The 16,657-nt window shown below is 35.8% G+C and overlaps 1 protein-coding gene across 4 annotated transcripts in view; it reads left to right on the plus strand.

Moving 5' to 3' along the window:
• The first annotated feature begins 5,950 nt into the window (after positions 1–5,950).
• Positions 5,951–16,657, plus strand: part of LOC134527390 (uncharacterized) — a 32,974-nt gene continuing 22,267 nt past the window's right edge. The window contains exon 1 of one of the 4 annotated variants that reach the window (XM_063360044.1): positions 5,951–6,004. Coding sequence is in view for 1 of the 4 variants with exons in the window: in XM_063360041.1 (XP_063216111.1) it covers positions 9,169–9,202 (34 nt within the window). In the remaining 3 variants the exon portion in view is untranslated. Of the gene's footprint in view, positions 6,005–6,088; positions 6,201–9,153; positions 9,203–14,737; positions 14,781–16,657 lie in introns of those variants that run through there. The other 3 variants (XM_063360042.1, XM_063360041.1, XM_063360043.1) reach the window with 3 other exon arrangements.

Genomic DNA, 16,657 nt, shown 5'->3' on the forward strand with positions numbered 1-16,657 from the left:
GGCGGGTGAAGCTATTGCCTGCAAGGAAAACAGGGCGCGCGATCTTGTTGCTGTCCGTCGGTTTTAAAAGTGTCGGCCCAGACAAAAATTCTGAAAAGTACATTTTGTTAAGAAATGTTACAGCTTTTATTTGGTACATGGCTGATATTCGGCCAATACTTGGTATGAGTCCTGGAGTAGTTTTTATAAAATGAAAGTTTTTGAAATATGTACCTTCTTTGACCTTATATAATTTAAAGAATACCAGTGGGGTAGCGTGCAATCTCGGCGCCTGGGGCGGGAGACCTATTTTGCCGCCCCCATTCTATAGGTGCTTAATTAAAATTAAATTTCACATGCAATGAGGTACCTTATATTGAAGTTAAAATAGGATGAGCGGTTTTACAAGCGGATTCTACGGGCCTTATGTGCAGCGAAGTCAAAAATAACTTTGTCAAAATCAATATTAACAGTAAATTCTTGTTCAATTGACAATATAGCCAAGTTTGATAGTCTAGCGGAGCTCATAGTAGATCTGAGGTAATTTTTTATTAGTTTCAACTTCGAAAAACTTCTTTCACAACTGGCAACACTAATCGTCAAAGTCAAATATATACGAATCAAGATGACTATATTTGGAACCGAAATTCCGAGATTCAGTTTTTGAATGAACTGGAGGAGCTCCAGTGGTCCTTTACAACTTATATCTTCCTCTGATTCAGAACAGGCAACAACAACAAACTGCTGAAGACGCTTCCGCTCCATCTGAAACTCGTCCTTGTCGATGACTTCTAATACACGGGAAAGATCCCCGAACTTGCTGTCCAAAAGTTTCGCTGGCATCAAAAATCCGAACTTGTCCGATATTTCTTGAATTTGCTGGAATAGAGTCGTCATTTCTTGAATGATCTTGTCGAATGATGCGATAATCTCTCGACGGATTTCCTGTTCGTGAGACAAAGCTGCATCTTCAGAAGATTCATCGCCATGCATGCGTTTTTTCCTGCGAATTCTTCTCGTTTTGAGTTCGATTCCGAGTTTTTCGCAGAGAGTCTTAGCAAAGTCAATTGCTTCTTGCACGAAACGGTCTCTACTTTCCACTAAGAGGGTTTTCAAAGCGCAGAGTTTCTGAGCACACTTATCCACACTTAGTCCTCGTTGCTGCAGGTAAATCTGTGCGTCATCTACTTCAGGTAGCACTGCAGCCCAAAAGCCAAGAAAAGTTAGGAAGTTAAATGACTGCATGGCTGTCAGGAGAAGACTGGCTCCCGATCTTGTTTCGGAAGTTTGAGATGAATCTGTTAATTGTTCCAGTACGTCAAGAACTACCTCAAACTTATTTTTAAGCATCTTGACAGCTACATGTCTAGCGCTCCAGCGCGTTTCAGTGACTCGTTTTACTGCTTGACCTGTGACGGCAACCAAAGCGTTCCATCGAACAGTTGATGCGGAAAAGAAGGCAAACAGCTTCTCCAGAGTTCCAAAAAACGTCACGGAATCCACTGATTCAGAAGCAGCGTGTACCCCAGCCAAGTTTAGTGAGTGGTTTGTGCATGCAACGAATATAGCTTTCGGATTCAGTGCTTTAATCCGGACTTGAACTCCATTGTGGATCCCTGACATTGTGGCAGCATTGTCATAAGCCTGTCCTCTCAGATTCTGTATGTCCAGTCCGTCTGATGTTATCTTCGCGATTATATCGTTGCTGAGATCTTCTGCATTTTTTCCTTTTGGTTCGAAGAAGTCAATGAAAGATTCTACCACGGCGACTTTTTCTCCTTCGATATGTACGTATCGCAGAACTTGGCTCATTTGGTCATTGTGGGAGATGTCTGGTGTACTGTCGAAGATTACGCAATAATATTTAGCTTCTTGAATACGACAGATGATGGTGGATCGAACTTGCTGTCCCAGTAAGTTTATAAATTCATTCTGGGTTTCTGGAGATAGATACGAAACTGAGACTCTTGCTCCCAGCTTTATCTTTGTCAGGTGTTCCATTAGAAGAGGGTCGTATTTAGCTAGGAGGTGCACTAACTCCAGAAAGTTACCGCGATTGCCACTATCATCTCCTCGAATGTCTTCTCGATGTCCTCTGAAGGCCAGATTCTGTTTGGCTAAGAACTGGATAATATTCAGCAACCTGTACAGTACATCCCTCCACTTCTTCTCCTCACTTTCGAAAACTTCTTGTTCTTTCTGATCGATGGTTGCTTTACAGTTCAGGCGAACTTCCAACTCCTTCCATTTCAAGAAGCTCTGTTCATGGCCCAGGCTATTTTTATGGTCTCCTATTCTTGTATTTAGCTTCCACCATTTGTTGAATCCTTCATCAGATGCGAAGTTAGAGCCTGAATTGCCAAACAGCTTGCAAGAAAAACAATACAAGGATTGCCCCTTTGACCCCTGGCGCGAAACTATAATTTGTGGATTTTTGGGATTTAAATTAACGGACTAATAAAACTGAAACTGGGATTTTACGTTCAGCGTGTTTCACCCAATCCCTGCCAGACCTAGAAGAAAAAAGGCGTCGACCGTTAGAAAATGACTTAACTGAGAAGGGCTTGTAAACCCATAATTTGTAATTTGATAAATTTTTGGTATATTTATTTGCATGTTAAGGTGTGTCAATTTTTTTCTAGATTTCGCCTATGTTAATTGGTATTTACAGCAGTGATACGCCCGGTGCGTATCTATATTTGTATTTGTATTAATATGTTCTTATATATTTTTAATGCCTTTTTGGTAATTATATTTAATTTTCGGAGCTCCGAAGTATATGATCAAATTATAATTTTTTTGGGGGAATTGTTAAAGTATTTTTTTAGTATTATTATATAGCTATTTTTTTATAAGTAGTAATAGGGCATGTATTTTATGATGGATGCGCCTATTTGTGATGAAACGATTTTATGATATATATATATTTATTAAATGTTGTCATATAAATTTTGCGTCTTTTTAACTTGCTGCCTCCTCTCACTGTTCGCAACCTTATTAGTATTTTTTAAGCCTGCTATTAGTTTGAGTTTTAATATTTTTTTGGGTTTACCTGCGCTTGCGGTACGGGGCAATATAGGAGTTTTACTGTGTCCCGGTTTGCGGAAGTTGTTTGGTTTGCCCTGGGTTAAGGTCAAACTTTACAGTACAATGCGTAGTACTAAATTCAATGAGTGCGAAAGAGAGGCATCGAGACGGGCCGACGCGTGAAACAAAAGATTTTATATGAGTAATTAACATAATAAGGAGTGCCGCTCAACACGGTTATCGCGCGCCGGGCGGCGCGGCGTGATGCGATGTTGCCGTTCGTATGTAAACAAACAAACGTTATAAAGAGCTCTGTCAGTGATTTCGCAGTTTTTCTTTTAAATAAATATTAAAAAATAGTCGGTGCACAAAATTTTAGATAAAAATGGAACATTATAGTGTGTCTGACACATGTAATTAATGAATGATAGATCAGATCTCAACCAGCTTCACCGGCGACCCGCCCCCGCGGGCTGCCGCCCGGGGCGGGCCGCCCCCTCCGCCCCACCCACGCTACGCCACTGAAGAATACTAATAATAAATACTATTTTTTTAATTAAATACAAAGCGTCATATCTTGCGTTTAGGACTTTGTAGTTAGATTTTTATATTTCAGTTTTAAAAGGAGATATAAAATGGTTTTTTCGTGGCCTGTAATGGGCGGGTAAATCTATTGCCTGCAAGAAAAACTGGGCGCGCGATCTTGTTGCTGTCCGTCGGCATTAAAAGTGTCGGCCCAGACAAAAAATATGATTAGTATATTTTGTTAAGAAATGTTACAGATTTCATTTAGTACATGGCTGATGTTCGGCCAATACTTGGTATGAGTCCTGGAGTCGTTTTTATAAAATGCAGGTTTTTGAAATATGTACCTTCTTTGACCTTATATAATTTAAAGAATACTATTAATAAATATTATTTTTTTTAGTTAAATACAAAGCGTCATATCTTGCGTTTAGGACCTTGTAGTTGGATTTTTATATTTCAGTTTTAAACCGAGAAATAAAATGGTTTTTTCAGGTCCTGTAATGGGCGGGTAAATCTATTGCCTGCAAGGAAAACTGGGCCCGCGATCTTGTTGTTGTCCGTCGGCATTAAAAGTGTCGGCCCAGACAGAAATTCTGAAAAGTATATTTTGTTAAGAATTGTTACAGCTTTCATTTAGTACATGGCTGATATTCGGCCAATACTTGGTATGAGTCCTGGAGTCGTTTTTAAAAAATGCAAGTTTTTGAAATATGTACCTTCTTTGACCTTATATAATTTAAAGAATACTAATAATTAATACTATTTTTTTTTAGTTAAATACAAAGCGTCATATCTTGCGTTTAGGACCTTGTAGTTGGATATTTATATTTCAGTTTTAAACGGAGAAATAAAATGGTTTTTTCAGGTCCTGTAATGGGTGGGTGAAGCTATTGCCTGCAAAGAAAACAGGGCGCGCAATCTTGTTGCTGTCCGTCGGCATTAAAAGTGTCGGCCCAGACAGAAATTCTGAAAAGTATGTTTTGTTAAGAAATGTTACAGCTTTCATTTGGTACATGGCTGATATTCGGCCAATACTTGGTATGAGTCCTGGAGTCGTTTTTATAAAATGCAAGTTTTTAAAATATGTACCTTTTTTGACCTTAAATAATTTTAATAATACTATTAACAAATACTAAGTTTTTTAATTAAATAAAAAGCCCTACATCTTACGTTTATCACCTTGTAGTTGGATTTTTATATATCAGTTTTAAACGGAGAAATAAAATGGTTTTTTCAGGTCCTGTAATGGGCGGGTGAAGCTATTGCCTGCAAGGAAAACTGGGCGCGCGATCTTGTTGCTGTCCGTCGGCATTAAAAGTGTCGGCCCAGACAGAAATTCTGAAAAGTATATTTTGTTAAGAAATGTTACAGCTTTCATTTAGTACATGGCTGATATTCGGCCAATACTTGGTATGAGTCCTGGAGTCGTTTTAAAAAATGCAAGTTTTTGAAATATGTACCTTCTTTGACCTTATATAATTTAAAGAATACTAATAATTAATACTATTTTTTTAGTTAAATACAAAGCGTCATATCTTGCGTTTAGGACTTTGTAGTTAAATTTTTATATTTCAGTTTTAAACGGAGAAATAAAATGGTTTTTTCAGGGCCTGTAATAGGCGGGTAAATATTTTGCCTGCAAGGAAAACTGGGCCCGCGATCTTGTTGCTGTCCGTCGGCATTAAAAGTGTCGGCCCAGACAAAAATTTTGATTAGTATATTTTGTTAAGAAATGTTACTGCTTTCATTTGGTACATGGCTGATGTTCGGCCAATACTTGGTATGAGTCCTGGAGTCGTTTTTATAAAATGCAAGTTTTTGAAATATGTACCTTCTTTGACCTTAAATAATTTAAAGAATACTAATAATAAATACTATTTTTTTTTAGTTAAATACAATGCACCATATCTTGCGTTTAGGACCTTGTTGTTGGATTTTTATATTTCAGTTTTAAACGGAGAAATAAAATGGTTTTTTCAGGGCCTGTAATGGGCGGGTGAAGCTATTGCCTGCAAGGCAAACAGGGCGCGCGATCTTGTTGCTGTCCGTCGGCATTAAAAGTGTCGGCCCAGACAAAAATTCTGAAAAGTATATTTTGTTAAGAAATGTTACAGCTTTCATTTGGTACATGGCTGATGTTCGGCCAATATTGGGTATGAGTCCTGGAGTTGTTATAATATAATGCCAGTTTTTAAAATATATATCATATTTGACTTTTAAATAATTTTAACTTTACGTTTAAAAATGCATTTTTTTTAATATTATTAATTAGCCTTACGTTTTGTCTTTATGACTTCGTAGTTGTATTTGGTTTTACATTTTGTCTATTTTATGTGTGGGTAAATGTTTTTGAAACGCGAAAACTGTCATGGCCACAATGTATGTGTGCGTCTGTTGCTGTTGCTGTCCTAATGCATAATTTTGACTCCGGTGCTTTTTATATTGCCGATAATTCTGCGGGTATACAGTGGTCAGTATTTTGCATTTTGTAAATAAAGTACTAGTATTTTGGTTACGTCAGGTATTAAAATTATCTGAAAATTATTTTTAGTTTTTTTTTTTTTTGTTGGTTAGGTTTTCGCTAGTGTCGGTGAATATAAAGAATTGTTAATAAGGTTAACGAATTTTAAAATTCTGTAAAACCGATTAAACTATTGTTAAATCAGGTTAGTTGCATTCTTTTACTCTAACGACGTCTGAACTGTGTGTTAGGTTAGCTCTGCTGTTCTGTAGTAATTTGTTAAACTGACGTCATTATAGAAAAATATGGTGGTATAATTTTTTCTAGGCGCAGTACCAATTGTAATATAGTTGTATTAAAACGTTTTCTTTAAGCGTCGCTAATAACATGCCTTTGTTTATGGTATACCTTAAGTAATTTTGGATGTTTATATTTTCTGCTGAAATGACTCAAAAAAAAATTTTTAATTTGCACTTTTTGTTTTGGGAAAATTTTTTGCATTAATAATTTTGTTTAGAAACCATAATGGATGACTACTATGTGTGTTATATTGTATTTTCACATATAAATATGGAAATTGACCTAGGTTCAAGTTGTAGCTATTACCAAGGAAACAACAGGGTGGCGACAACAATCAGGGATGTTTCTTGTAGAAAACAATCTTGGCTGTGCTAGTAAATCACTAATTTTACATCACTATAGAAACTACAGACTGCAGCTACAATACTACATAGTATACCTTATTAATTTGTTTTATAGCTAAAATCACGAAAACATGTGTTAGATTACTTGTAGGGCCTACATTACTATTTTCCTTATTAATACAAAACCACACTACACCATTTATACTAATACTGATAATGCGCTGGACCTTTTTTGATATCAATTCAAATTCACATTTGACCAAGCATAATCGTCGCACTTGCATAATCATTGCACCCATATTTTAGGGCGTCAAAATTTGGATAAAAAAATACCTCTCGCGTAAACGTTGCAAATTTTTTTTTTTCCCGCTATTAGATTCAGAGCGTTTTGTGTGGGTATTATTTCCTTATAAAACGATGTATTTTAAAATGGAAATCTAATATTTATTCGGACATCACCTCTTACTTATTTAATTAATGGAAATATGAAGTTGTCTGATGTGTAAATTTTCTTTTAAAGACTTTTTAAACCTTCATCTGTTCATCTTCGTTGCCGCGGTGTACCGCTTACAATAATGTAGCCAGCGCTCGTTGCAATCATTAATGTTTGGTTATGTTGCTTCCCGTATAGAGTGCGCACACGTAGTCAAATATCGATATCTTACCGAGTGCATGCAACGCACGCTCTCTGTTTGGTTATGTCGCTTCCCGTATAGAGCGCGCACATGTAGCCCAATATTGATATCTCGCCGAGTGCATGTAATGCGCGCTCTCTGTCAAGTGCCAAGTTAACTTTATTTGATAGCCCGCACTCTTTCGTGTTATGTACTGCGATAGTTACGCGTTCGTTTGGCTTGCATTTGGGTCACAGATTTTGTTTTTCTATTTAAAATTGAGAGGTTTTTGTTGCATGACTTATTAATTTAAATTGTTTGGCGTGCTCTTTTATACTTTAATTATAAATAAACGTAATTTCCATGAATGGGTTTTGTTTTTATGAATAACTTTATCTAAAAAAAAAAATTCAGCATAATCGTCACACCCCTACTTTTCAAACTTGGTTATAGAATAAAATGTGTGACGATTATGTGAGAAAACACTGTAGTACCAAAACAGATACACTCATTTAGTTAAAATGGGAAGTAATGTTACTGTAAATACACCACTCCACCTATAGCCTAAATGTGAGTTTCTCAGAATCTAGTAGGAACTTAAAATGTTTTTAGGGTAAAATACGGAGGCAAGGGATGTGTACATGGAAAGGCTAATGGAAGAAACTAATGGGGTGGATCTTTACAGGTATTTGCAAAGGTTGAAGGGAGAGGAGGGAATAGATGTACCAGGAATTTACAGGGCACAGGGAAAAGGCCAATTTGCTACAGGAGCAGTACCTATCTGTATTTGTGAGGGGAGAGGTATGGAAGGGTTGGAAAGTAGCAATCACAGTACAAAGGAGGAGTTTGAGATACAGATGGAAGAGGTACAAAAGGGGGTCAGGAGTTTGTAGGGGAGGAAGGCAGCTGGGCTGGGTGGAATAGGGAACAGCCACCTCAAGTTGGGGGGTGAGGAGGTAAGTAGATACTTAATGGTGATATTCCAACAATCCCTAGAGGAGAGGAAATTGCCCAAACAGTTGAAAGAAGCGGTAGTGGTACCAATTTACTAGGAAGGTAGGGATAAGACAAGCACGGTGAACTCAGACCAGTCAGCCTGATGTCCTGTTTAGGGAAAGTAATGGAAAGGCTAGTGGGCAGGTATATAGTGGGAGTAATGAATGATCTAAGTTGGGTGGATGATAGACAGCATGGATTCAGGAGAGGGTTCTCGTATGAAACATAGATGGCGAGGTTGCTGGAAGATTTGGTGGAAGGAGTGGATGGGGGGAATCATATGATGGATGCAATTTTCATAGATTTTGAAAAAGCATTCAATAAGGTATGCGACAAGAGACTAATGGAGATGGTAGAGATGCTGGGAGAGGATGAGTGGGTGGTAGGTTGGGTCAGATTTTCCGAAAGATAGAAGACAGTGGGTGAGGGTGGGAGACGAAGGTTCTGAAGAGGTTAAAGTGATGTCAGGAATACCACAAGGGAGTGTGTTGGGGCCCCTGTTGTTCACATTAATGATGAACGATATTGGAGAGGGAACGGAGGCCAGAATAAGTGTATTTGCGGATGATTGCATGGTGTATGAGGTGTTGGGGGAAGGGGTACATCTGCAAGGTGACATGAGTAGACTGGGATGATGGACAGAGGAGAATGGGATGTCACTGAATGTTGAAAAGAGAAGAGGGGTTAGATTCATACGAAAAAGGAAGGTAATGAGGGAAGTGTACAGCTGGAAGGGGCAGGCAATAAAGGAAGCAGACGATTATAAGTACCTAGGGTTGACCCTACACAATAACCTGGAATGGGCAAAACATGTTCAGCAGGTGGTGAGTAAGGGGTGGAGGATGCTGTGATTGCTGAGCAGGACACTACAGGGAGGAGAGTAAGGAAGAAGGCATACTGCCAGTTGGTTAAGCCAGTGATGGAGTATGCTGCTGTGGACCGGACCCCTACCAGTAATTATTGGACATCACAGCTTCTTAGAAATGCACAAAAAATTAGAATACAAGGTTTTCACACACTACACATTTCCATAAATTTACTCCATAGGGATGGTTTCATAATTCCTAATAGTTTGTGAAGAAAAATAAAATTTTTAATCTTACATTCAATACCTGTGCTTTTATGTTGCCTGCGCCATTCAATACTTGTGCTTTTATGCTGCCTCCGCCATTCATTAGTTACCCATAATAAATAGGAATATATGTTTTCCATATACTAGAGACATTCCTGAAGTAACGGAACCCTGAAATGAAGGTTTCTTAATTCCTATTGGTTTCTGAAAAAATAACAGTTTACAGCTTACATTACAATACCTATGCATTCACGCAACCGCCAACATTCATTGTTTAGCAGTGTGTTTTTTTTTTTATTTTTTAAAAAAATTTTTTTTGGAGAATGTTAGTCAATGTAGGTGCTGTAATAATGAAATTTGTTAAAATAATGCATTTATTTCAATTGTAAAGAATTTTTAATGCCTTTTTTTATATTTTATTAGAATAAGTAATTGTATTACAAAATGTTGGTTTTGTTACATTGCATTTAAAGTACGTACTATTTTGAGTCACGTTGTAATGAACGCGTCTAATGGGAGCCAAAAATTAGAATTAAGGCCCTGTCACACTGTCAAATATATTGTATCCAATAAATTGGACAACAAAATTTGAAGGGTGATTTTGGATGAAATACGTCTTCAAATATATTGTATTCAATATTATTTGATAAGCAATGTAAAATATATTTGAAGTCATTTCACACTATCAATTTTCTTTGAGTGAGCTCGTTTTACCAAACATTCTGTAGAGAACTGTAAATGACAGTATTTAGAATCAAAAACAAATTTTGGGTCAAGGAACACAGGCTTTTTTAAGTAGGTTATATTCCAATTTAGGTATATTGTGATCATACACAGTTTAAAATTTACGTTTTCCAGGTGTTTGCAATGCTTGCATTAAGAGCATCAAAGTGTTTCAAAAGCTGTAGCTGTAATTGCAATTGTAGCAAGTCTCAGTAAACTAGAAGAGAAATCTAAGAAAAGGAAACGCAGATGGTGAACGAGACAGTGGATACTTTCCCGGCAAACAAAAGGTGTTTTACCCCTTTTTGTCATGAACTTCGATACGAAGATGCCGATTCATTTCCGAACTATTTAATAATGGATTTTGAAAGTTTTGATCTTCTTCTTTCAATTGTGGAGTCTCGATTTGCAAAGAAGGATACTCATTTGTGCCAGTCTATACCAGCAAAGCAGAGGCTGGCAGTTACATTAAGATTTTTGGCGACAGGGGAATCATTTAAGTCCCTTATGTTCTCTACAAGTATTCCACACAACACCATCTCAAAATTTGTACCTGAAATTTGTAGTGCAATTTATAGTGCTCTTCAAAAACAATATTTAAAGGTATGTTTAGTAAGAATAAAACATATAATTAAATGTAAATCTGCAAGTAGGCATATCCCTTCTCATTCCTGCTTATTTTCTCACCAAACTAGCTGCTGTTGTATGGACACTTTCACTTGTATTTCATCAAAATTGTTCGTATACTTTAAAGTGAATGTGTTAATTTTTGCTGTGTTTAGAAATTGGCAATTTTGTTTTATTTTGAATTAAGTGTATTTACTGTTACAAACCTCAACCTGAGCCTTTAAGCTAACTTCACCTCAGTCACATTATCTCTTTAAAATAATTTTTTAACGAGATATTAGACCAGGTATGCTTGTTTCGTATAGCCTGGGAAGTATAGGCTTACTGACAAGGATCTGCTACACAAATATTTACATTCACGAAAAATGGTATTACTTTCAAAACTTAAATAATAATAATTGAACACGTAGGCAGAATTTTAATATTTCTAGGCCTTTCTTGCAAATCACCAGAGCTACTTGCTTACTCAGAGATGCTGCTTTAACATAAGTCAGTACCATCTATTGTCAGGAAATTATGAGTCTATATTCCAGAAAATTCCAGACAATATACTTACAGAGTAGCAGCTATTGTGAAATAAGGAGAACAATGACTTATAAGAAAGATTGATTGGGTAAGCCAAAATAATTTTAGTTACATTAAGTCTCTGAATTGAAATATTTTAAAATTTATTTTAGGTGTTATTCATTTGGATTTGTAGGTAAAAGTTCCGAAATGCATATCCTAGTTTTGATACCTCATTCCTGATGGCACATTTTGTACGCAATGCTTGCTGTTTTAATTAAGTGTATCAACAATACCTGAACATAAGCACAACTGGTATAGCAATCAAATAATGATCGTAAGTTGAATAGAAGATGTTTTCTGGTTTAAGGACCATAATATTCCAAAACTACAGTAACTTCTTTTAGTCAAATATATTAACCTGCACTTCCGTACATACAGATTCAATTGGAGGAAAATATACAATAACAATTATTCCAGCAGGAAATAAAATAGTATTAATTCAATTACTGCATTTATTTCCCATTCGCCATTGCTGATATATAAACTATTACACTTCGGAAACGGAAACAAAAGCGGCCGCTTTATTTTAGATAACTCTGATTGGCTGATCCCATCCAACATCCAACATATTTTAGAACCAGTCCTATACGTAAAATATTTGAAGGAAACTCTAGACATTCAATCTCTCAAATAAACATGGCTGCGATAGTGACGTTTAACGTGACGTCACAACCCTCAAAGATATTGGATCCAATATATTGGAAGGTGTTGGAAGCTAAAATTTGACAGTGTGACAGGGCCTTTAGTAAAGTCATTCATTTTCTGTGAGGAATATGTTCTGTGCACTGAAGTAGTTGACATATGGAATTTTGTAGTTTTTCCATGGAATATTTTGATTACAGCCGTCATATATTCTGTGTTTTATATGGCTGGTGTTTCATGTATCCAAGTTTATTTAGATCACGAAGGCTTGATCCTAATGGCATAATCCTGTTGGCTTGATCTTGTGGTACGTGATGCTTGCTGATTTAGTTCGGTACATCAGAAGATCTTGCACTTAAAAGAAATTGTGAAATAAGAAAGAATTATGATTGTAGATTGAAAAAGTCATTTTTATTTGACTTAGATCATAATTCAATATTATATGATAATTTTTTTATGTACAGGATCTTTTGACATACTGAATTAAAACAGCAAGCATCATGTACTACGGGATGAAGCCAACAGGATCATGCTATTAGGATCAAGCCTTCAGGGGCCCTATTCTTGACGCTGCTGGAAGAATTCCGCTAGCGGAATTACTTGATTCCACCAGAAAATTGCTAAACCCTATTCTTGAACACTCGCTAGCGGAATTTTGTATCGGAATTACGTCACAATCTACCGGATTAATTCCGCCACCTCGTGAGCTGGCGGAATCACAATTCCGGTAGAGATTTGAGCGTTTTTTATTCTTTGAAACCATGATTTGTCCAAAATGGAGTCTCTGTTATGGTTCTGAAAAATATTTAAATCGTTTGTATGTTTGGTTAGTTTAGGTTAGCTACATATCTCGTTTAATAATGCGTGTGTTTATATACTTATATTAGATTACTTCATTTAAAACCAGAAATAACTTATTCGCCTCATTATGTTATGTGATTATTCAGATAAAAATACGCCATGTGATGCTTTCAACCTTAAAATTCCTGTGTGCGTGGCGAGAAAACTTTTGTAACAATTTAACTAATATTTAATGTTTTAAGTATTATTACATTTGTTTGTGTGATTTGCAATGGCAGGTATTTAAATATTACGTTACGAAAGTTATATTTACCATCTTCCATTAAGTACTTAATATGGTACCTACTTAGTATTAAAAACATTGAAATTTTTGCTGTGTATAAATTTGTGGTTTATTTGACGTATATTGTGATAAATACAATACCGGTAACATAGTTTCCATATTACCTAATTCGTTTTTGACACCAAATATTGCAATCGTGTGTCATGTTTTGATGGAACAAAACTATAGTGGTAGTTAGATTATGCACATGTATTCGTTAAAAGTACATCCATCCCGGAATTGAAAAGTACTCGAAATGAGTCCATTTATATATGAATTTCCCACAGTGATTAGTGATTGTGAAAATAAAGGTTATTCTATTTACCCTTCCCTATCTTGCAAACAGAGCCAACATTCCTACCCCGCAAATAATATGATTGAAAACAACACACACCGATGAAAACCCACACAAGTATTATTAAATAAATGATGAAAGAAGATATAGGCCTAGTTGAAAGATTTTGTTGATAAATTCATAAGATTGTTTTAAAGAAGCCCCTACACCAAAAAATAACAAACTTTATTAAAAGTTCTGTATTGCTTATCCAGGTGTATCCAGATATACCTTTGATTCTAATGGCATAATCCTGTACACCTGATCCTGTGTTATATGATGCTTATCTTTTTTATCAGTGGGAAGGCGTGTAGCCCCGACTTGTTTCGCGCGACAGCGCGAAACCTGATGTAAAAAATAAATTACATATATGATAAATAACTTCACATTTCGCGCTGTCGCGCGAAATGCGTCGGCGCTACGCGCCTGCCCACTGCTAAAAAAATAAGCATCATGTACCACAGGATCAGGTGTACAGGATCATGCCAACAGGATCACATGTTAACTTGGATACGCAATACGGAACTTTTACCCATTTCCCCCCGCACCATGATATAATTGCCAGATGATGTTCATAAAATTTTATAATTTTGTATTGACTTGCAGTTAATGTGCACATTCACAATTGTTTGCTGAATCAAGAAACACCGCATACAATTTATTTTTACCTCAAATTTTACACTAACATAAAAAGTTGCGGCAAAGTAAGCAGAAACAAACTAAGAAACGATTACTTTTAAGTGATAAGAATTTTAAATTCTATCAAGTAAGCAGAAACAATAAACTAAAAAACGAGTACTTTTAAGGGATAAGAATTATTGTAAATTTTAATTTAAAAAAACACATGAATTTGTAAATATTTTCGCAAATATTTGTATGTTTGTAGTACTTTTTCTAACATTAAATAAAGTTGTTCATTTCATAACACAATATATTTCCCCGATTTTTTTTCATATAAGCCATACCATTAATTTTTAATTATTAGTTTTGTATTTATTATACATATTACATAACCTCCACGTCCATCATCCAGAGAAAAGATACAAGTATAAAGAAAAAATTTAACTTTTAATAATAAATGGTCCTTCCCTCGTTGTGATTGGCCTTCTACCAGTGACGTCAACACAATAGTGAACGTTGCCACACTTCCATAAAGACATTTCATAAACCCGACAATGTTGATTCCGGTAGCAGCAGTAGCAGTTTCAAGAATAGACATTTAGCTGTCTAGCGGGTTGAAACTTGCGGATCATTCCGCTACCGGAATTATTCCGGCAGCGTCAAGAATAGGGCCCCAGGATCCAGGGAAAAACTTCAATATATGAAACGAAAGAATTAGCGTATTTTGAATTTTCCATAGTTGGCTATAGTTGTGCTAAACAAACAGATACACTATCGCAGGTAAACAATGAATGGCGGCAGCAATTTGAAAACACATGTAATGTAAGCTTTAAACTGTTATTTTTCACGAACCAGTAGGAATTAAGAAAATATTTTCAAGGTAATTTTAGGGACGTCTCTAGTACTTGAAAAACATATTTTACATTTTTATTTACTTTTTGTTCCACGAAGCCGCAATGCCAGATGTTGGTATAGTAATTTAAGCTATAAACTATTATTTTTCACAGACTAGGATGGATTAAGAAACCATCCCTTCAGGGTAAATTTAATGACGTGTGTAGTTTATGAAAACGATGTTTTCTGATTTTTCTTTCCGTTCTAAAAAGCAGTGATGTCCGATAATTACCTCCCTACCTAGTGACTGAGATAACGGAGCTGGAGAAGGTGCAGTGCAGGGTAAATATTTACTTGGGCGGTATTTCCGAAAAAAAATGTTAAAAATCCGAAAATACCTTTATTTTATGCTCTTCAACTTCCTCTTTTCATTAAAAGTGGCGGAGGTAAGAAATTCCAAATACGTTAGGAGATATCGAATTTTTAAATTTCATCATTAGAGTTGAGCGGTATTTGCAAAAAAAAAATGTTAAAAATCCGAAAATACCTTTATGATATGCTCTTCAACTTCCTCTTTTCATTAAAAGCGGCGGAGATAAGAAATTCCAAATACTTTAGGAGATATCGAATTTTTTAATTTTGCAATACAAGACCTGTGGAACCATTCGAGCGGCGCCATTTTTGTTATTTTGCCGTGTGTTCGTGAGACGTGAATACGTGAATCGTGAATGCGTAATTAATAAAATGGTTGATTAGGTCAGGTCAGTTACATTATTAATACTTTCAAACTAAGCCGACATTAAAAATTATTTTGTGAATTAATTTTAATGGCTGTTTAGTTTTAAAATATTTATAATGTAACTGACCTGACCAAACAAACCCGGACAAAGGGTGAACAGTAAACTAAAATGGTCGATTAGGTCAGGTCAGTTACATTATAAATACTTTCAAACTAAGGTGATATTAAAAATAATGTGAATTAATTTTAATTATTCCTTAGTTTTAAATTATTTATAATGTAACTGACCTTACCTAACAAACCCGTAACAAAGGATGTACAGTAACAACTGAGGTAAATTTTTTTGTTACTTATTACTTGCGCAACAATATCAAAATAACAAATAAGACTTTAAAATTAGAAACGTTAAAAACTCACTTAAGTTGGAGGCGGTAATTAAACACCGTTTTAAACAATAATTGAACTAAATAATCACGTATTAGTTAATTTGAATTCTGGCCTATCACGAACAATCACGTGACATCATTATCCAATAAAAAAAAATACTCGTACGTAAACAAGAAACAATGGTCCACGCACGCCACAGGAATGCGCTGGTTTTGTGCTGAAATTTAAAAATTCGATTTCTCCTAAAGTATTTGGAATTTCTAATCTCCGCCGCTTTTAATGAAAAGAGGAAGTTGAAGAGCATATAATAAAGGTATTTTCGGATTTTTAACATTTTTTTTTCGCAAATACCGCTCAACTACATATGAAGAAATTTAAAAATTCGATATCTCCTAAAGTATTTGGAATTTCTGATTTCCGCCGCTTTTAATGAAAAGAGGAAGTTGAAGAGCATTATATAAAGGTATTTTCGGATTTTTAACATTTTTTTTCGGAAATACCGCCCAAGTAAATATTTACCACTAGAGGAGGAGAAGGGTAAGGTTTGTCAGGCTTTTAAGGTGATAAAGGGTGAGGTCGGATGGGGACAGCTGGGGACCAGGGGACACAGAGGTGGGTATAAAGGACAGAGAGATCATGAGTGGAAGTTCCAGAGGAAATGGAGACGAACAGAAAGAGATAAGAATGCTTTCCTTGGGAAAACCGGTGGGATTGGAATAGGCAGGAGGAAGAAATGTTA

The sequence above is a fragment of the Bacillus rossius genome, chromosome 1 (assembly GCF_032445375.1).
Source record: "Bacillus rossius redtenbacheri isolate Brsri chromosome 1, Brsri_v3, whole genome shotgun sequence".
Classification (NCBI taxonomy): Eukaryota; Metazoa; Arthropoda; class Insecta; order Phasmatodea; family Bacillidae; genus Bacillus; species Bacillus rossius.